This window comes from Odontesthes bonariensis, chromosome 11 (genome assembly GCF_027942865.1).
Source record: "Odontesthes bonariensis isolate fOdoBon6 chromosome 11, fOdoBon6.hap1, whole genome shotgun sequence".
NCBI classification, from domain to species: domain Eukaryota; kingdom Metazoa; phylum Chordata; class Actinopteri; order Atheriniformes; family Atherinopsidae; genus Odontesthes; species Odontesthes bonariensis.
The window spans coordinates 35836261-35859030 of NC_134516.1; the positions used below are offsets into that span (position 1 = coordinate 35836261).

Consider the following 22770-nt stretch of genomic DNA (forward strand, 5'->3'; position numbering starts at 1 on the left):
CAATTATTGACCAGTATTTATTCTGTTTTGTTATGTTTTTTATGTTTTCTTTACAGATCCTCTACAGAGGGATGTTTCAGTGAGGGTCAGAGTCCCAGCACAGGTGAGGTGGTCTCAGTTCAGACACAGTGTTTTTTTTAATTGAAAACAAATTTACTAAGCCAGGCAAATAAGTGTCCTGTAGGTAAAGTAAATAAGAGAAGTTTGTGAACCTTAAGAACACTGCCTGGAACTGCCCTGGATGGCAGAAAGTCCAGGGTGAATGGTTTTAAGCATCAAAATGTGGAAAACAGCAGTCCAGAGGCATCAAATGAAGAATTAAAATAGTAAAAATCTTTGAACCCACCCAAAATCCCCTTCCCAGCCTCACCATAACTCTTATCCTAACTATCCCAAGTTGCACAAGCATTTCCCAGTTATTTTCCAAATGTTTGTATTTTGTAAATATATATATCAATCTTGCAAAAGCACATCTCTATTATAGCACAAGTATATTATTCACATCTTTAAAAGAAACTGTCAAAAATGTTAAAATGCACATAGAACATTAGTGTTGGACACCTCGTCTTTTATTGTTCCATTCAAATGCAGTGTTGAAGGTTGGCCAGCAGATATCGCCGTGTTTAATTGTATGAAATGCTTCAAAACACTGAACCATTTCTACACAACTGCTTTATAAGAGAAGAGGACATTGTGAGAGCATTCACACACACAAAAACAAACAAGAGTCAAGGTCCTGATGACATCTGAAGTCGCCTGCTCAAAACATGCTCAAAAGAACTGGCACCAATATTCCACCACATATTCAACAAGTCCCTGCAAACTCAGCATGTGCCCAAATGTTGGAAGGATGCCGTGGTGGTCCCAGTTCCTAAATCCAACGCCCCTAAAATACTAAATAACCTCAGACCCATAGCACTGACATCCATAGTGATGAAAACTTTTGAAAAATTAGTTAAAACTGTTGTCATGTTGAGGACTCAGCCTGACATGGATGTGCTGCAGTTTGCCTATAGGCCACAAAGGGGAGTTGAAGATGCCACAGCCACCCTTTTAAATATGATTTTTAAACATTTGGAAGGGAAAGGCACTCATGCTCGGCTCTTATTTATTGATTTTATGTCTGCTTTTAACTCTATTCAACCACATGTTCTGATGAAAAGGCTAGAGGAGGAATTCAATCTGAGCAAGAACCTTTTGGGGTGGATTTTAGACTTTTTAATAAACAGAACACAGAGGGTACGAATCAATGGCACCCTGTCTGATCAGACCTGCAGTTCTACCGGATTGCCACAAGGAAGTGTTCTGTCCCCCCTGCTGTTCATTTTATATACAGACATGTGCCGTAGCAACAGAGTTGGCAGATCAATTATTAAATATGCTGATGACACAGTAATTTTAAGTTTGTTACACGGCAATGAGACAAGCCACGGCCCAATTGTTGAGGAATTCAAAGACTGGTGTGACAAATCATTCCTACAGATGAACATCATGAAAACCAAGGATATGATTATTGACTTCAGGAAGCACCCCCAGACCCAGATGCCCACAGAAATTAATGGCCAGAGTGTGGCGACTGTGGACAAATATAAGTACCTTGGCACCACTATTGACAACAAGCTCACTTTTGAGACAAATTGCGAAACTGTTTTTAAAAAGGCCAACCAACGTCTGCACTGTCTAAGAAAACTGTCCTATTTTCATATTGACCGAACATTACTTACTCTCTTTTATCGTGCTTTTATTGAATCCATTTTATCCTTTTGCTTGGTGTGCTGGTACAACAATCTGTCCTTGAAAAACAGAAACTCCCTCAACCAAATAGTGAAGTGGTCCAGCAGGCTCATTGGAGAGCCACAGCTTAGCCCTGAAGCCCTCTACAATAGACAGTTGCGGAGGATAGCTGACTCCATCTTACAAGATGTCTCCCACCCACTATATAAAGAGTTCCAGCTCCTGCCCTCTGGTCACAGATATAGCCAACCTGCCTGCAGAACAAAACGCTTCAGAGGAAGCTTTGTCCCATCTGCAATAAGAGAAATTAATAATATAGCCTCCAAGCACAGACTGTGATTTTCTGTATTTGATCATGTTTTTATCATATTTTTATTGTCCTACACAGTTACCTTATTTTACTATGTACTTATCAATCCCATAATTGCCTCTTATCATATATTTATATACCTTTATCACATATTTATCAATCTACTTTTATTTATTACCCCTGTCACTTCATGTGACACCATATCTTTTTAATAGGATGCACTTGGCTTCTTTTGGTATTGTCTAAATGTTTATTGTGGGTTGCTTGTATGTTATGTGTGTCCTAAATGTTCTGAATGTTTTGTATGAGTGAGGCTCACTTGACTGCAAATCAAATCTACCTTTGGGTACCAATAAAAGTTATCTAATCTAATCTAATCTAATCATACTGATTCAGTGGTTCAGACAGCTTTGATTTCCCATCACTAACTTAAAGTACAAAAGACTAAATAAATAAAACAACCAGACAAGAGAAAACAAACTGGGCAGTGAAGATACCAGGAAGTCAAAGAAGAAATAATCATACTGTTAGACAGGAAACTAAAGGACAGGAAAAGCATGGATCATGACACTGGAGCACCCTGAAGCTGCGATACTCCAGTGCACAACACATCGTTTTGTTTTATGGTTGCTGGACATTTTTATGGCCTCTTTGTGGCCCCTTCAGTACGTCAACATGACAACAAACTCATGCGTATGGCCGTACATGTGCAGGGCTCACATTTCACATTAGTTTTTAATGACAGTGCTGTTATAACCCACACATGTAGGGGGAGCTGAAGAGCAAAAAAGGCTAAATTCTCAGTGTGACCTTAATATTGCTCTATGAAGATGTCATAGTTTTCTTTCACTTGAAGGTTCCAGCTTGTCTTATGTCTGTCTGGGAACTGATTGGGAGACGTGTACCTTTTGAGTCACCTGTGCATGCATGTGTGATCAGTCTGTGGATAACAGTGATTTTTCTTCAAAGCCACTCCACAAAACAAGCATCCATGATTTTATCTGCTACGCTCTTATTTGTATGGTGTGGAGACTGATGCATGCACAGTCTGTGGTTGCAAATCTCTGGGGAGCATGCAGTCAGCTGCAGGGAGGAACTGGTGGACCCTCATAGGGTGCAGGTGATGGAATTTCCATCCCCCAAGTGGACACAGAAACCATGAATTGGTTTTAGACTTCCTTTCTTTAATTAAAAGTAAGTTCTCCCTGTCCTCTCCATCGTACACGCTCTCTGTTCCCTCCAGCGCCTCATCTTTACAGCAGCTATCAGAGCTGCATCAAGCAAAAGTTCCTTTCAAACCTGCCCGATTATTTTTCATCTGCCATTGACGACCTGCCAGCTGTTGGGTTTTGGTTCTAAATTTATATAAAGAATGGTGACAGTGCTGTACTGTGGTATCCAGACTTGAACAGTGTTTATTTACTCTACAAAGTGACATTTCATAAATCTCACAGATTGTTTTTATTTTTAAAATTACACAGGAGCAAAAGGATTTCTACCAAATCTGCCTCAAACATGAACACTTGAACATCTGGTGGCATGTGCAGAAAACTCTCAAACAGACTTGTGGCAAGATGTACGCCAGCCATTTAAAACCTTTTCTTTAGACTGACATTAGTCTCTGATTTTTTTTTTTTTTTACCAGAAAACCAAGATGAAGAAGAAGGACCTCCTTGAAATCCTGAACGCTTTGAGAGAAGATGACTTTGCCAAATTCGTTTGGTGTCTACCAGATGAATCTTGGAACAACATCCCAGCCATCGCAGAGGCAGATCTGTCGAATGTGAAAAGACATGATGTGGTCTCTCTGATGGTGAAACGTTTTGGTTTGACTGGAGCTGTGAAGGTGATGGAGAGCATTTTAGGGTACATGCAGCAAAATATTCTCGTTGCTGAGTTGAGAAAACTGAGCACCGGAAAAGAGGATCAACCGTGAGAGAGAAGTGGTGACATCAGTTGGACGTTTTGGAGCGTTGGGATAGTGAACTTCCTGCCACTCATCTGTCTCAGACACAATGTCCTGAAAAAAGAAGATTAATTGTCTTGGGTAAACTGTCCACCTTTTTCTACAATGCAGATGTTAAACTTATGGGGATCTTAAGGTGGTATTGGAGCATGTGTAACGCAAATGTTTACCTCGTATTAATCCGGCAAAGTCAGCCAGTGGAGTAAAATATTTCACAATCAACCAGTAACTGCCCCTTGGAAACGAGTGGGAGATGATATCTTGGCAATGACAACTTCCTTTATACGGGACATTTCGTTACATGTAAACCCAGAGTGCATAACAAGGATTAAACATAAGGAAGCACGCTTTATACAATACATTCATAGATAACCATACACAAACACACATATATGTACATATCCATAGTCATTTGCTGAAAAATCTGTTTTTAGGTAGTGAGGTCCTGTAACGGAGAAGCTGATCCTCACTGACTATTCATGTTTTTGAGTCCTCAGAGCTCATTTACCTTGCAAGGATCAGCCTTACCTTCTCAAAATATTCCATGAGTTATACAATTGTAGTCGGGTTGCCAAGATGTATCGATCTAACCTTGGTGTCGGCCGATGTTTAGCTTGCCCGTAATCGTCAAAAAGGAAAACATTGGCCAAAGGCTGTTATCCAATTCTATGTGCTGTTGCATTGACTTTGACTAATTCCATAGCAGACTATTTATTTTTAACACTTTGTTGGGTTAATCACGTGCTGAAATGTCATTGAGTAGTATTCTTATTATTTTCAACATTGGCATCAAAATCCCCTCACAATTTCAACATCAACGTGCATCTGAAATTTGTCGTCGACGTTCAGTTTAAGCAGATAATCTATAGTTTGTTTGTATACTGAGAGTAAGAGGATTTGTTTTTTTTTATTTCGCTTGAACTTTTTCAATAATCATTTGCTTATGTTTATTTCTTTGTATATAAACATGTTCAACATTTTGTACTTGTGGTGGTTTCTGTCATTAAAACTGATATTTATGCAGAATTCATGTAATGAAATTAATATATTCACATATTCTACATATTAAAAGTCATTCTGTTTGTCACCTGTAACACAGCCCATAATGTGAAGTATGTTAAGGTGAAACTGATAGCCTATATGATACATATTCTCATAACTTACCTTGTAGTTTTACTTCCTGCTTCTGAAGAGTGCAGACGTGTCTCTGCTTCCTCCTATGAGGGGCCATTTAGGACTTAACTATTGAGACACTCTCACACTCACTATTGAAACACTCACACATACATACATACTCTGTAAACCTATGCACGCTCATATATAAAACATTATACACACTCGTCTGAAACACTTACACATACATATGAGAAACACACACGCATACATAAATACTTCCGTGTCATATACACATATATATGAAATGCTTGCATGCATACAAGTGAAACATTTATACGTATCTATCTGAAACACTCATGCATTCACATATGAAAATGTTATATATATATATATATATATATATATATAACTCGTATCCGCGTCTATTCGCGTCTTTGCGCGTCTTTGCATTGACTTTGTATGTAATCACGTCGCGCGACCGCGTCTGGTGTGAACGCATCGTAAGACAAAACATAATAAATCCCTGGAATAAGGGTGAAGCTTGTCCGCTGACATGTATACATACACAACTGCCATGAGCAAAGAGCAAAAAGTTGGGGTAGTTTCGCGTATTACATGGTAAGTGTCGCGGCGAGTTATGCTGTAAGACTGGAGAAGGTGGGAATTGGCCAGGAGTTAGGCTACACTGGAAGTCCGGGCAAAGTAGGAAATAAGTGAATGGGATGTACACTCTAATACACAGTCAGTATTGTGAAGTGTTACCTAAAGTCTTCTGTCATTGTACAGAGACGCTATGATTTGCTTGTACAGCACCTAAAAAAAAACCCTCACTGTTGTCTATATTCATAGACACACCCAGCCTCGCTTTCAATACAACACAAGCACTCACATTCTATAATTGCCATCAGCAAATTATATGAAAATAATATAAAACATCTTTTAAGATGAAAAAAAAAGACGGTTGTTGCTCTCGTTTATTTTGTTTTAAGGTTAGTAGATGTGCAATGTTCAGCTGTCAGAAATGAAAGGCTAGCCTAATCTTTTGTCATATTTGGCTGTGATCACTTTTTTGTAGCCTATCATAATTTATATAGGCTATGACGTTCTCCCAAACAACCAGCTGTTGTAGTTTCACTTAACTAAAATAAATGCAGTCTACTACCTAGGTCTGTGTACGGTCCGTGTATCATCCGATCATTCAACTATTCCATTCATCTGGCAAACAGAAAAACGAAAAAACGAGTCAAAATTTCGTTTTTCTGTTTAACCAAAAAATGGAATATTGGTGTTTGTTTTCCTATTTTCAGCTCAAAACAGAACAAATAATAAACAGGGAAACCGAAACGAAATAATAAATCTAATTTACGTTCTTGGGTTATTGGTTTCCCCATTTCCCGCGGTGTCTTTGTGTTGCGTGCGCACATTCGTACATACATACGTGCATGAAGGCTGTTTTAGCGTTCCCATGATCCTCAGCGACAGTTACCATGGGGAAAGATGAAACAGACCGATCCTTGCACCAAAAGTGGAAGCTACAGAAAGTTCCACGGTATGGTCCAGAGCACGTTATAATGGCCTCACTCGAGCCATACATCCATATAATCAATGATATGTTCATGAGTGGAGAGACACATCATGATATCTCACAGAAATGGCAAGAAATGGGTGTCCAGCGGGGATGCTCTAAGAGCTTGCAAAAAACAGCAATCTTGGAGCGGCCATCCTACCCATAGACACCCATAAAGTATTCAAGATGGGGGCGGTCGGTGGCGTAGTGGGTTAAGCCGCCGCCCCATGTACAGAGGCTTAGTCCTCAATGCAGCGGGCCCCAGTTCGACTCCCGCACCAAGCGGCCCTTTGCTGCGTGTCTTCCCCATCTCTCTGCCCCGTGCTTCCTGTCTCTCTCACACTGTCCTATCATTAAAGGCATAAAAAAGCCCCAAAAAATATTCAACATGCCAGAGCACTGTGCGGCGTATTCCTGTGCAAATCGGCAGACGATTGCAAACAGGGTCGGGGGATTACTTTTCACAAGTAAGATTCAACATTATTATTGGTTGTATTTTGTGAATAAAATATTATTGTACTGTACTTATGTCCGCCGGCGAAATCGTAGCCAGCAAACATTAAGCTAAGCTATGGTTATAGCCGGTGTTCACCTGGCTATTAGGTCAACGGAGACATTATAAATCATAAATTCCATAACACAGGCTTAGATTACAACTGACACAAGAATGCTATTGTAGAAATAATGCAAATATTGGTGGTATAACATTGACCAGCAAATTTTACAGATGACACAGGCTGTATTGTTCACATGTAATTCTTTCATCCTAACAAGAGTAAGATACCTCTCATGTCTCACACCCACCCCACTTACTTAAAAATACAGACAACACAACATCTGACTGTAGAACAGTTTGCAAACAAGCTTACTTACACTTTCAGCAGCTTTGGTTTATTATCAACAGTTTGAATGAGATCCTTCCCCAAGTGGAGGAGTTCAAGTATCTCGGGGTCTTGTTCACGAGTGAGGGACGAATGGAGCAGGAGATTGACAGACGGATCGGTGCGGCGTCTGCAGTGATGCGGGCTCTGCACCGGCCCGTCGTGGTGAAGAAGGAGCTGAGCCAGAAGGCGAAGCTCTCGATTTACCGGTCAATCTATGTTCCTACCCTCACCTATGGTCACGAGCTGTGGGTAGTGACCGAAAGAACGAGATCGCGAATACAAGCGGCCGAAATGAGTTTCCTCCGCAGGGTGTCTGGGCTCTCCCTTAGAGATAGGGTGAGAAGCTCGGTCATCCGGAAGGGGCTCGGAGTAGAACCGCTGCTCCTCCGCATCGAGAGGAGTCAGATGAGGTGGCTCGGGCATCTGGTTAGGATGCCTCCTGGACGCCTCCCTGGTGAGGCGTTCCGGGCCCGTCCCACTGGGAGGAGGCCCCGGGGAAGACCCAGGACACGTTGGAGAGACTATGTTTCTCGGCTGGCCTGGGAACGCCTCGGGGTCCCCCCGGAAGAGCTGGAGGAAGTGGCCGGGGACAGGGACGTCTGGGTTTCTCTGCTCAAGCTGCTGCCCCCGCGACCCGACCCCCGGAGAAGCGGAAGATAATGGATGGATGGATGGATGGATCAACAGTTTGTTGACCTGAACCCTCTTAAGAAATTTGATGGAAGAAGAAGGAAGAAAATAAGCTTGACCTCCTTTTTAAAATGTTTTTGTGTTGACTTTGTCGAATCTCACGTTTTTATTTTCAAGGTTTCCCAAAGACAAAGATATGAGGAAGAAGTAGGAAGTTGCTTTGAGGAGGGAATGTCTATGAGCCATCTTCCCACTAGGTTTGGTGCTCTGGTGGAAATAGCTCTGGTCTACATCGCAGGGTTTGTCGTCCGGCAGATTCTGAGAAATCTAATAAAGACAATTTGAATCAATCCTGATATAGATTTTCATTTCTTCTGAGATATATGTAGATATAGATATTATTTTTTCTGATATATAACTTCTGTCTATTGTGTTTTATCTTATATGTATAATGTATTATTTCTTCATTTTTCAACTTAATAAAATAGCTGAGTAGTACACAATCTGCTTCTCTATCATATATTAGTGTTTATTTATATATATATGTGTGTGTGTGTGTGTGTGTGTGTGTGTGTGTGTGTGTGTGTGTGTGTGTGAGAGTGTGAGAGTGTTTCATTAGTATGTGTGAGAGTCTCAGTAGTGAGTGTGAGAGTGTTTCATTAGTATGTGTGAGAGTGTCTCAGTAGTGAGTGTGAGAGTGTTTCATTAGTATGTGTTATAGTGTCTCAGTAGTGAGTGTGAGAGTGTTTCATTAGTATGTGTGAGAGTGTCTCAGTAGTGAGTGTGAGAGTGTTTCATTAGTATGTGTGAGAGTGTCTCAGTAGTGAGTGTGAGAGTGTTTCATTAGTATGTGTGAGAGTGTCTCAGTAGTGAGTGTGAGAGTGTTTCATTAGTATGTGTGAGAGTGTCTCAGTAGTGAGTGTGAGAGTGTTTCATTAGTATGTGTGAGAGTGTCTCAGTAGTGAGTGTGAGAGTGTTTCATTAGTATGTGTGAGAGTGTCTCAGTAGTGAGTGTGAGAGTGTTTCATTAGTATGTGTGAGAGTGTCTCAGTAGTGAGTGTGAGAGTATTTCATTAGTATGTGTTATAGTGTCTCAGTAGTGAGTGTGAGAGTGTTTCATTAGTATGTGTGAGAGTGTCTCAGTAGTGAGTGTGAGAGTGTTTCATTAGTATGTGTGAGAGTCTCAGTAGTGAGTGTGAGAGTGTTTCATTAGTATGTGTGAGAGTGTCTCAGTAGTGAGTGTGAGAGTATTTCATTAGTATGTGTTATAGTGTCTCAGTAGTGAGTGTGAGAGTGTTTCATTAGTATGTGTTATAGTGTCTCAGTAGTGAGTGTGAGAGTGTTTCATTAGTATGTGTGAGAGTGTCTCAGTAGTGAGTGTGAGAGTATCTCAATAGTTAAGTCCTAAATGGCCTCTCATATCCTCCTGCTGCTTACAGCTTTATTCGCTTTTAAATCATTCTACTTCTTTCCACAAGTCTTGGATATAAATTTTATTCTTTTATTCTTTTAATTGTATATTTGTAAACGGTACTAGCCCTCCTGTTTACAAAGAGAATCGGACAGAACAATCTCTCCTCACCCTGCAGTATCAGTGAGCTACTCTCTGTTAGGATAACACAGCTCGAGAAGAGGATTGAAACGCTGCAAGACATTCGTAACAACGAGAAATTCATTGACTCTATTGTAGCTCATGTGCAGGCTGTGGAGCCTTCATGTACCAAAGGACTAACTCGGATCTTTCTACACGGGATCACAGCTGATGTGGAATCTCACACTGCAGCCCTGGCTGACACACTTCCCTGGATGTGTCCAAATGACACTGGAATATCTGGTGAAGCTTCCAAACCGGACAGTCCGACTGACATCTCCCACTGGAACAGTGTTGGTGCAAAACCCAAATCATCAACCCCAGCCAGGATCTGGTCTCATGTTGTCCGTCGCAGAGGTAAACCCAGCACCAAACCTAAACCTCCAGCACTCACTCCGCCACCTGAAGTTCTATTGCATAATAAATACGATCCGTTGATTTCAAATAGAGTGTGTGATGATGAATGTAACCCAAACATGAAGACAAACAAGAGAAATGGCTCCAAACCTCAGCCAAGGGCTAACCAGATCATCAGGAGAATCCCAAATCCCACAACCAAGGTGAGGACTACAGAAGCGATGCACACCTCCACACAAAAAGCAATAGGCACCATTCTAATCAGGGACTCTATAACACAGCATGTCAGAATGGCAAAGACGGAAAATATAACTTTTTCTGATACATCAGTCAGGGAAGTGATAGATATTTTGCCGACCATTCATCCAGATGGCACGAGGATCATTGTCCACACAGGGTCTTTTGATATTCTGAGAAGCATGGGCGTCAGTTTGATTTCAGAAGTGCTGGGGACAATTACCATAAACCTGAGTAAGGTTTGAAAAGTGCTGGGTACAAGCTAGGTCCATTACTTCCGAATTGAGGTTTCATGATAAATAATAGGCATTGCATTAGATGATGCGTATTGATGCCATATTGTCCCCATATTAAAAGTTAAAAGCCATCTGCGCGGTCTTGTTTAGGCCGTCGGAAACATCCTGTTCGGTTATAACACAGCCCTTGACACACCAACAAATCTCAGACAAACCTCGACCAAGCAAGAGCGCATCAGGAGACGTAGCCTGGCTACAAACAGCCCTTGCCCTGAAAAAGTTTTCAAACATTGCCAGGCTATGAAACGACGGGCAAGAGTGAACGAGCAGCAACCCCTCTATGAAATAAGTTTTCATTCATTGTCTATCTCACCTGATATGCATCATAAACACTGACAAATCTTCACCTGCAACACCAGCGACGTCTTTCATCACTCGTGACACTGTAACAGACTGCAGACCGCAAGCGCAGTGTGTGGGAGCCAGTGACGGACTGGGGTAAAAAAACGGCCTGGCATTTTGCAACCACAAGTAGACCAGCATTTGCCAAAAGCCGCCCCCCCCCAATGATTAGTGGAAATCCTTCGGCCCCTACCTTGTCTTGTTCGTAGCGTCTGTGCAACACATCTTGTTAATATTCATATTTGTGTAGTTGCTATCCCATTGTGAACGTATTTCTTGGCGATTGCAGAGACAAATCTGTTCAATTTGTCCCTCTTTTTCTCCGCTCCCCCCTTCTGTCGTTTAATACCTCCTCCTGGTCCTTGATTCATTTTTTAAAATTGTTGTAAGTAATCCATCCGTGACATCTACCGTCCCCGTTTATCTCTTACTTTGACCAACAAGCTACAGAATGTTGAATCTTCTACGTTCTATGTTTTTTTTGGCGGGAGCCGGGTAAATGAAATTCCCACAAGGCAGTGCTTTACTCCAGTTGTCTCAAACACATACAAAATATAGAGAGATATACATTTCTTTTATTTTAAACATTTTTACATCGTACGAAGATATATTCAGATAAAATAAAATAATGTAATGTAAATTAACCATAATAAAACACATCATCAAGGTCCCACCGTCAGTATGTAATGTATAGCGATTTCAGTGGTATAAATAGCAAAAAGGGGGGTTCCGGCAAGATGGCGGCGTAAGCGGTACCAAGTTATCGAGCTCTCAGCACCAAACTTCTACAAAGTTTTTTTTTGACCGTCTATCTTCTGTTGAAATAGCTGGCACAATCCACCAGTGACCTATCAAGCCAAGTGTAGTGCAAAACTAAGGCTAACCCAATCAGAATGTCGAAAAAAATCGGACAAAAGCGACATAGCACATCCAGCCAGGAGGCTAAGGCTAGCCTCGAAGCTAGTGACCATGACTATGAAAACAGTATGGAGTGCAACCTACAGACACTCTGTGAGGACGAATTCCCACTCTTACCGGTCACTCCAAGTAAGCCCCCACTTTCGAAGAAACCCACCCTAATCCAGCCGCATAAAGAATATGCGCTCGGGTCTGATGATGCTGTTCAATCCCTGGCTGAACTCATCAATAGCAGAAGCGACACCCTCGAAAAAATGATGGCGTCTGTCCGCGGAGAAATTAAAGCACTGGATGAAAAGGTGATACACATCGAAAGAAGAGTAGAAAGAACAGAAAACGATGCTCAAAAAACTTCCAACCGGGTGTCCGAATTGGAACGCTACAGTCGGCGGTGGAATCTGCGGCTACATGGCTTGCCAGAAACCAGGGAGGAGGATGTACGGGCACGAGTGATCAGCGTAGGCCAGGCGGTTCTACCGGAGGAAAAGGTGAAGCTTGCTGACGCTGTAGATGTTGCGCACCGAGTAGGAAAACCTCGACAGGATGACATGAAACCATGAGGGGTTATCATGAGATTCATCTCCCGAAGATTTAGGGATGCAGTCTGGAAAGCGGCAAAAAGCAGCTCCTTTCTCCAGAATAAGGGCCTACGCTTCGCAGAGGACTTAACTCAAGAGGACAGAGAGAACAGAGAAAAGCTGTGGCCCTCTATAAAGAAAGCTCGGGATGAAGGGAAAACAGCCTACTTTGTAGGAGGTAAAGGCTACATAAATGGGTCAGAAATTCTCCCTTGATATGTCAAATTGAAGATGCCTAGGTTTGAATAAGTGCCTTTTTCTCAGTCCTTATAAACGCAGGGTTGTCTAATTGTCATATACGAGATGTTCACAATTTCTCAAGTTCCTTGACATTCCCTGTTCCACTTAAATATCAGGTAATATGCCTACTGGTCTAAAAAGGGTTCAGTCTTTTTGTTGTTGTTAAGTTATTTACCTACCTTTTGATTTTGATTGGAATTTGCACTTTTATAAAGATTTGTTTACTTTTATATAAAGAGGTAATGTTGTTTTCCCAATAAATACTTTTTACTTTTCAACAATATTCTGTAACATAAGACTTTAAGTTTTGGTTACATTTTTCCTATTACATATTGTTCCTTTTGTTTGTTCATTCATGTTCTCACTTGTTTCACTAAACCCCAGGGGGTTACGCAATAACATTAAGAGAAAGGCTTCATTTCTTTTTGCAAAACAGTTCAAATCAGATTTTTTCTTCTTTCAAGAGTCTCACTCTACTGTGGACAATATAAACTTCTGGAGATCACAATGGGGTAACACTATTTGGCTCTCCCATGGAACAGAGCGTTCTGCTGGGGTTGCTACTTTAAACAACTGTTTTAAAGGTAATGTTCTGATCACAGAATGTGATCCTAACGGTCACTTCATTTGCCAAACCATTAAACATAATGACTCAATCTATATTATTTCCAATATTTATGGTTACAACACAAAAAAAGAAAATTAAACTCTAATGCAAGCGTTAGATCATATTCTTGCAAGTTGGCTGATTAGATTCCCAAATGCATTTTTAATACTAGGTGGGGATTTCAATAATATTTTGGATGACTCTTTAGACAAAATGCCACCTTCTCAACAAACTAGAGCAGATTCTAAGCTAACTGACTTCATAGAAAGGTACAATCTAGTTGATATATGGAGACAGAAGAACCCTAATAGTAGAATATACACCTGGAGTAATAAATCTGGCTCTAGACAGTCTCGTTTGGACTATTGGCTTATATCTGACATTTCAACCTGGAGAGACTCAGACGGAGAGATAGGAAACAATTGCAAGGTTTATTGTCAATATTTCTTTGGCGCTCGGGCCCCGGCGGAGGACATGCAAGCTGAACCGCTGTGAGCTTGCAAGTCCGGCATAGGGAGATAGATGCTGAATATCTTCCCCCCAAAAACTGAGCCGGGGCCGAGCTGGTGAGGGACTGGCTGCAAGGTGATGAAGGAGCCTGTGAGAAGAGTTGCCCACCCTCCAAAAAAGAAGAGAGCCCGCCTGGGCTGCCTGAGGAGAGAAAGAACGAGAGAGTGAGCCCGCCTGGCTGCGGTATTCTGAGCCCGCCTGGGCTGCCTGAGGAGAGAGAGAACGTAAGAGTGAGCCCGCCTGGCTGCCGTGGATTGAGCCCACCTGGGCTGCCTGCGGAGAGAGCGAACGTGAGAGTGAGCCCGCCTGGGCTGCAGCAGATTGAGCCCGCCAGGGCTGCCTGAGGAGAGAGAGAGAGCAGCAGAGTGAGCCCGCCTGGGCTGCCTGAGGAGAGAGAGAGAGCAGCAGAGTGAGCCCGCCTGGGCTGCCTGAGGAGAGAGAGAGAGCAGCAGAGTGAGCCCGCCTGGGCTGCCTGAGGAGAGAGAGAGAGCAGCAGAGTGAGCCCGCCTGGGCTGCCTGAGGAGAGAGAGGGCTGCAGCAGATTGAGCCCGCCTGGGCTGCAGCAGATTGAGCCCGCCTGGGCTGCCTGAGGAGAAAGAGAAAGGGAGATTGAGCCCGCCTGGGCTGCCTGAGGAGAAAGAGAAAGGGAGATTGAGCCCGCCTGGGCTGCCTGAGGAGAAAGAGAAAGGGAGATTGAGCCCGCCTGGGCTGCCTGAGGAGAAAGAGAAAGGCAGATTGAGCCCGCCTGGGCTGCAGCAGATTGAGCCCGCCTGGGCTGCCTGAGGAGAAAGAGAAAGGCAGATTGAGCCCGCCTGGGCTGCAGCAGATTGAGCCCGCCTGGGCTGCAGCAGATTGAGCCCGCCTGGGCTGCAGCAGATTGAGCCCGCCTGGGCTGCAGCAGATTGAGCCCGCCTGGGCTGCCTGCGGAGAGAGAGAACGTGAGAGTGAGCCCGCCTGGCTGCAGCAGATTGAGCCCGCCTGGGCTGCCTGCGGAGAGAGAGAATGTAAGAGTGAGCCCGCCTGGCTGCAGTAGATTGAGCCCGCCAGGGCTGCAGTAGATTGAGCCCGCCTGAGGAGAAAGAGAAAGGGAGATTAAACCCGCCTGGGCTGCAGCAGACTGAGCCCGCCTGGGCTGCCTGAGGAGAGAGAGAACGTGAGAGTGAGCCCGCCTGGCTGCCATGGATTGAGCCCACCTGGGCTGCCTGCGGAGAGAGAGAACGTGAGAGTGAGCCCGCCTGGGCTGCAGCAGATTGAGCCCGCCTGGGCTGCAGCAGATTGAGCCCGCCTGGGCTGCAGCAGATTGAGCCCGCCTGGGCTGCAGCAGATTGAGCCCGCCTGGGCTGCAGCAGATTGAGCCCGCCTGGGCTGCAGCAGATTGAGCCCGCCTGGGCTGCAGCAGATTGAGCCCGCCTGGGCTGCCTGCGGAGAGAGAGAATGTAAGAGTGAGCCCGCCTGGGCTGCAGTAGATTGAGCCCGCCTGGGCTGCCTGAGGAGAGAGAACGTAAGAGTGAGCCCGCCTGGGCTGCCTGAGGAGAGAGAGAACGTGAGAGTGAGCCCGCCTGGCTGCAGCAGATTAAGCCCGCCTGGGCTGCCGTGGATTGAGCCCACCTGGGCTGCCTGCGGAGAGAGAGAACGTGAGAGTGAGCCCGCCTGGCTGCAGCAGATTGAGCCCGCCTGGGCTGCCGTGGATTGAGCCCACCTGGGCTGCCTGCGGAGAGAGAGAACGTGAGAGTGAGCCCGCCTGGCTGCAGCAGATTGAGCCCGCCTGGGCTGCCTGCGGAGAGAGAGAATGTAAGAGTGAGCCCGCCTGGCTGCAGTAGATTGAGCCCGCCTGGGCTGCAGCAGACTGAGCCCGCCTGGGCTGCCTGAGGAGAGAGAGAACGTAAGAGTGAGCCCGCCTGGGCTGCCTGAGGAGAGAGAGAACGTAAGAGTGAGCCCACCAGGGCTGCCTGAGGAGAAAGAGAAAGGGAGATTAAGCCCGCCTGGGCTGCAGCAGATTGAGCCCGCCTGGGCTGCAGCAGATTGAGCCCGCCTGGGCTGCAGCAGATTGAGCCCGCCTGGGCTGCCTGAGGAGAGAGAGAACGTGAGAGTGAGCCCGCCTGGCTGCCGTGGATTGAGCCCACCTGGGCTGCCTGCGGAGAGAGAGAACGTGAGAGTGAGCCCGCCTGGCTGCAGCAGATTGAGCCCGCCTGGGCTGCCTGAGGAGAGAGAGAATGTAAGAGTGAGCCCGCCTGGCTGCAGTAGATTGAGCCCGCCAGGGCTGCAGTAGATTTGAGCCCGCCTGAGGAGAAAGAGAAAGGGAGATTAAACCCGCCTGGGCTGCAGCAGACTGAGCCCGCCTGGGCTGCCTGAGGAGAGAGAACGTGAGATTGAGCCCGCCTGGGCTGCCGTGGATTGAGCCCACCTGGGCTGCCTGCGGAGAGAGAACGTGAGAGTGAGCCCGCCTGGGCTGCAGCAGATTGAGCCCGCCTGGGCTGCAGCAGATTGAGCCCGCCTGGGCTGCAGCAGATTGAGCCCGCCTGGGCTGCAGCAGATTGAGCCCGCCTGGGCTGCAGCAGATTGAGCCCGCCTGGGCTGCCTGAGGAGAGAGAACGTGAGATTGAGCCCGCCTGGGCTGCCTGAGGAGAGAGAACGTGAGAGTGAGCCCGCCTGGCTGCAGCAGATTGAGCCCGCCTGGGCTGCCTGTGGACAGAGAGAAAGAGAGAGTGAGCCCGCCTGGGCTGCGGCAGGAACAGTGAGCCCGCCTGGGCTGCAGGGGAAGTGCGAGAACAGGGAGAGTGAGCTCACTTGATTTGCCATAGAGATCGAAAGCCCCCTTTTTCTGCCAAAGAGATAGTGCTGCCAGAGAGAAGCGACAATTAGAGCTGAAGGACTCCACCACCAGTAGTTGCGAGAGCTTACCTATAAGCTGAGCGAGCGCTGAGCAGCAAGCACGGATTGAAGGTCTGGACGGAGGCAGGAGGAGTAGGCTGCCGAAGACCAGCGACTGAGCTGTTGGAGAGATGCCTCAGGAACACCCTGGACGGCTGCGGAGGTAGCTGCCCCAATCCGAAACTAATGTCCGGAGTAGCTCCGAGTGGCTAAAATCTTTTAAAAACAATATTTCATTGATCTGGGACGAAAGTAGCTGTGTGAGGTGCGCCCAGACACAATGAGAGATGACTGCTGTCACACTGCCTTGGGAGCGGCTGATTGAGAATACGGTGGCGTCGGTTTAAAAACAACTAATAACAAAATCTATCATGCGGCACGATAGTCTGCAAATGTCCCGCAGATCAGTGTGGCCTTGTGCAAGAGGCAGAAGCGTCACAACATTCGAGCAGCTGCCAGCAGTAAAGATTAAAGCCCTGTCTAACGGGGCAGCAGGGCTTGAGGCAGTGCCAAGGAGCATAGCACTGCAGAGCAGGGCACACAGCGCAGAACCGGGCACAGCAGAGCAGGGCACGGGAGAACAGAGCAGAGCCGGCTACAGCAGAGTAGGGCACTGCAGCGCAGGGCACACAGCGCAGAACCGGGCACAGCACAGCGCAGAACCGGGCACAGCAGAGCAGGCCACGGGAGAACAGAGCAGAGCCGGCTACAGCAGGGCACCGCAGGGCACTGCAGAGCAGGGCACACAGCGCAGAACCGGGCACAGCACAGCGCAGAACCGGGCACAGCAGAGCAGGGCACGGGAGAACAGAGCAGAGCCGGCTACAGCAGGGCACCGCAGGGCACTGCAGAGCAGAGCTGGGCACACAGCGCAGAACCGGGCACAGCAGAGCACGGGAGAACAGAGCAGAGCCGGGCACAGCAGAGCAGAGCCGGACAGAGCAGGGTACAGCAGAGCACAGCAGGGCAGAGCAGAGCAGGGCTCAGCAGAGCAGAGCACACAGCGCAGAACCGGGCACAGCAGGGCACTGCAGAGCACAGCCGAGCAGAGCACTGGAGACCAGAGCAGAGCACAGCAGAGCAGGTATGTGAGCGCAGTCTCTCGCTGTGATGACTACTGCTGTGGTTATGTCCAGCTGTAACAGTTTATGCTGCTCCAGAACACGGCAGCTGTAATGCTGCATTGCAGCAGCCGTCGCTTTGCGTCGAGCTGTTGCATGTCATGAACACTAAAACAAATGTGCTGCCGCCATAATCCTAACAACGCCAACAGCGGCCCCAGTGACAGCCATTTCATCTCAAGGCTGCACTCACAATCGCAGCTAGCTGTTCGAGGAGCTCCTCTATACATTTGAATGCAGTGGTGTAGCTGTGTACATGTTGCCACGCTGAAGGATCTTTATGTGGTCTGCAACATATCCACATACCAAACGTATTGTGTCACAGCACAGCCCTGACTTCCCTTGTGGGAAATGCAATGTGAAGACCGTATGAGGTAATAAGACATTTCCTCCAATTGTAAAGTTCTGCCTTCCAGACAGCAAGAGAAAATACGCCTGCATTTCTCACTTAATACGCACACAACTGTTTTCACATCAGAGTCAACATCATAGTCAGTTCCATCGTTATCGATATTCCGGTCATCTTTTCTCTTCCTGGTCTGATTTAGTCAATATCATTACAAGTTAATATCTATCATAGTTGAGCTGCAACACTTATGAAACATGGTGTCACCAACATCTTTACATGCTGATCATATGTTATGCCTTACCCAACAGTTTGGTCATTTCTTGGCTGGCTTTGGGCTGCAACATCATTTCGTTAGACTAAGAAATAAATGGTCCTTGTTAGCACGACATCATTTTTTGTGATCATTCAAAGAGGCACCACTGCGGATGCTGTGATGGTGGTAACAGAGCTGAACTTTGACTTAAGTGCAAACATCTGTTGATGATACTGCTACGCCCAACGTAGGGCTCGAAACCACGACCCTGAGGTTGCCAGTCTCGTGCTCTACCGACTGAGCTAGCCGGGCTGTTACCTGTACGGTGATCAGCTGGGGGAGCGGAGGGGGCGGGCTTAACGGAATGGAGGGACAGAGGGCGCTACTGTGGCCGACGGCCTAGCATGAGGAAGCAAACAGGGAGACCAGGTGAGGCATGTTAAAACAACAGAGACAGAGTCCCGCATCTTACCCTGTGATGAGCCGGGGCGAGCTTCGGCGAGGGAAAACGCACCCTGGAGAAGTTGAGAAGCCTGTTGATTCGGCTGCACCGAAGAAGTCGGAGGGGGGCTGTGCGGCTAGCAGGTGCGGCGGGCAGGAGGTGTGTGGAGAGAGCTGCGATGGATTGTTGCAATATATCCATGGAGGAGATGAGAGCTGCCGTGAGCTGCTGGGCGTCCAGGGGAGGCAGAGCTGAAGACAGATCGGGAAGCGAGGAGGGGGGCAGAAGGGCAGAAGTCGAAGCCAGCGGAGAACCAACCGGGGCGGAATAATCCGAGCGGCTCGCGGCTGAGGTGGGCCCCGCAGCTGGAGCGGAGGAACCGCAGGGCTGGGACGGCCTCGGCTTCGCTTAGCCGGAGGCGGGGATCGCTTCTTGGACCTTACCAGCTGTGGGTGGGGAAGGAGAGGATGAATCGCCGGTTTGGAGAAGCTCTGCCAAAGAAGCGAGCTGATCGGAGCCGAGGCCATCGGCTGGGTGGATGCTCTTGGACCGGAGAACAGATGCTGAAGAGCCGGCAGCAGAGAGAGGAGCGAGCCGGGCGCTCCGACGAAAGGGAGCGGGTAAAGCAGGTTTGGAAATGCCAGAATGACTGCTCGGAGGCCTCTGAGCGGCGTCAGAATCCGAGTCAGACATGATAATCCTGTGGGGTTGACCAACAAGCGAGAGCTAATACATGCAGCTTGCCGATGAACCGGTAAAGCCCCATGCAGGAGCGCCTTATATGTGGATCTGAATGGTTGATGAGCGATTGCCAACACCTGGAAGTTGATGAGCGATTGCCAACACCTGGTGAGTCTGCCATGTTGAATTTGCGGCTAGCCTTCATTTTGGACAAAAATAATATAGATGTTCGCATCTGCCCAACGCCGTTGACTGACCATAAAGCTATATACATTTCTTTTAATTTCTCCAATGGTTCAACTCCTGTCACTCATTATAGTTACTGGAAACTCAACTGCTCTATACTACAAAATGTTGAAAATAAAAAAAAGATAAGGGATTTAATCTCAGTTTATTGGTCCAAAGCAATTAAGGAAAACACTTTTGGAACTAACAGGGAACTCCTTAAATATGAGATAGGACTATTTTTAAGAAAGAGTGGTGCTGAAGTTGTCAAAGCCAGGAAAGCAGAAGAATTAAAAACTGTCTTAAGCATAACTAACTTATCTAGCAAAGACCCTGACTCCTTAACAGAGGTAGAAAAAGAAGAGCTAGCATTCTCACAATCTAGACTTGACGAATTATATCGCAAAAAAGCAAAGGGTGCTTCTATCAGGTCTCGTTCTAAGTGGTTAGAATAAGGGGAACAAAATACACATTACTTCTTTAACCTTGAAAAACATCACTTCACTAACAATAACATTAGTAAGTTAAGTATTAAGGGTGCTGTTATGGAAGACTATCATAAAATTGCAGACTTTTGCTCGAATTTTTATAAAGACCTGTATAGTTCTAAATTCTGCTAAACTGCTGCTGATAATTTTCTAAATCCAATATCAGTTAAAATTATAGGTGAAGCAGATAAAGATTCCTGTGACAGGCCTATATCTCCTCAAGAAGTACAGCAGGCTATTAATCATCTCAAAAACAATAAATCTCCAGGGTCTGATGAACTAACAGCTGAGTTTTATAAATCTTTTATTGAGGAACTGACTCCCTTTTTACATAAAGTCTTTATAGAATGTATTTCTAATGAATCTCTTCCCACCACACTGACCCAAGGAATTACTGTTTTAATACCCAAACCGAAAAAAGACCATCTACTCCTAGACAATTGGCGACCGATATGCCTACTAAATAACGATTACAAAATATTAGCTCACTTATTGGCATCAAGATTAAAATCAGTTTTAGACTCTATCATAGAGGAAACACAATCAGGCTTTATGAACAAGAGGCATATTGCGAATAATGTCAGGCGAGTCCTAGACATTTTGGATTATCCAGATATGGTAGAAAATTATGGATTTATACTGTTTGTAGATTTCTACAAAGCTTTTGATACCGTCGAACATCCATTCATTCTACAATCCCTTAAGAAATTTGGCTTTGGCAATTTTTTTTCCTCAGCGATCAAAAGTCTATACCATAAAAGTAACAGCTCAATTAAACTAACATGTGGCATGTCCCCTAGATTCAATATATCTAGAGGCATTAGGCAAGGGTGCCCTGCTTCACCATACCTGTTTTTACTTGTGGCTCAACTTTTGGCTGATCACATCAAATCGAGTGAGGTGAAAGGTATTAATATTATAGGCAGAGAACTTACCATCACCCAACTGAAAACCAAGTCTCCACTGCAATAAATACCATAAAAGAGTTTTCCAAGGCCTCTGGTTTAAGTCTCAACATCAATAAATGTGAGATTATATCCATTAAGAATTGTTCAAAATCTTCCATCTATGGAATCCCAGTTAAAGATGAAATTGTATACTTAGGTATCACAATTATCAAGGACCAACAAAAAAGAACTTCATCGAACTTTAATCCTATAATTCAAAGAACTCAAAAAAGGTTAAACCAGTGGCTTTTACGGGATCTTTCCCTTAGAGGTAGAGTTTTACTTTTGAAGGCAGAAGGATTGTCACGCTTGATATATGCATCTTTATCTCTCTATGTGGACACTAAAAGTATCTCTCAGATTGACAAACTGCTTCTCAATTTCCTGTGGAAAAATAGAACACACCATGTGAAGAAATCTGTTCTGATGAACGACTATGAAAATGGTGGGCTCAATTATCTAGATTTCTGTACCTTAAACAACACTTTTAAGATAAACTGGTTGAAACAATTTTTTAGGAACCCTAATGCTATTTGGAATGTTATTCCTTTTCACATTCTGTCAAAAATGGGTGGTCTAAACTTTTTTTTAGTATGTAACTACAATTTTGAAAAAATACCAGTAAAATTGTCAGCCTTCCACCGGCAGGCCTTCCTCTCATGGTCCCTTATTTTCAAGCATAATTTCTCACCTCATAATTATTATATATGGAACAACAAGGACATTCTGTTTAAACACAAATCCCTTTTTATTGAGTATTGGTTTAAAAATAACATTGTTCATGTGGCTCAATTATTCAACAGGGATGGACGCTGTGACGCTTTGCGGTAAGACGTGTTGCATCACTTCCTGTTACCTTGCTTGTGCACTGTGGAATTTCTTGCTCCGCTTGGAGTACTGATAATCACTTTATTTCGATCTATAACTTACACAATTTTGCATAGTTAAACTCTATAGCTTACCATTCTGTTCTAACACACTCCTACAGATCTTTAATCTTTATTCTCACTTTTTAGCGGTGTGTCTGGTTCTCTAGCGTAGCATGGCTACCGGTTCTCTTCCTCCTTCTCCTGCTTTCACCTGCTCCGTGTGTCAGATGTTTAGTTACTCCTCTGCCTCCTTTAGCGATAATGGTACATGTAACAAATGTAGTCTTTTTGTAGTTTTGGAGGCGAGGTTATCTGAATTGGAAGCTCGGCTCTGCACTGTTGAAAATCAACCGATAGCGAGCCAGGCCCCTTTTGCCAGTGTGGAGCCAACTAGCGTAGCTAGCTCCATTAGCCTTCCCCTAGCAGAACCTGAGCAGCCAGGATTACATCGTGGCTGGGTGACTGTCAGGAAGAGGCATAGCTCTAAAGTCAAGCCCGTTGTTCACCATCGACCTGTCCACGCTTCTAACAGATTTTCCCCACTCAGTGACACACCCGCTGAGGACAAAACCCTGGTAATTGGCAGCTCCATAGTCAGAAACGTGGCATTAGAGGCACCAGCGGCCATAGTCAAATGCATT

At 45.4% G+C, this 22770-nt stretch overlaps 1 protein-coding gene and 1 non-coding gene across 3 annotated transcripts in view; one reads left to right on the forward strand and one right to left on the reverse strand.

Moving 5' to 3' along the window:
- Positions 1-4990, forward strand: part of LOC142391919 (NLR family CARD domain-containing protein 3-like) — a 35997-nt gene extending 31007 nt beyond the window's left edge. For both annotated transcript variants that reach the window (XM_075478097.1, XM_075478099.1), the window contains 2 exons: positions 57-103; positions 3690-4990. In XM_075478097.1, the coding sequence (XP_075334212.1) occupies positions 57-103; positions 3690-3980 (338 nt within the window). In that variant the 3' untranslated portion in view covers positions 3981-4990. The remainder of the gene's footprint in view (positions 1-56; positions 104-3689) is intronic.
- Positions 4991-18716: 13726 nt separating this feature from the next.
- trnaa-ggc (transfer RNA alanine (anticodon GGC)) lies at positions 18717-18789 on the reverse strand. The gene has a single exon. It is a non-coding gene; the product is annotated as a tRNA-Ala (tRNA).
- Positions 18790-22770: the final 3981 nt, after the last annotated feature.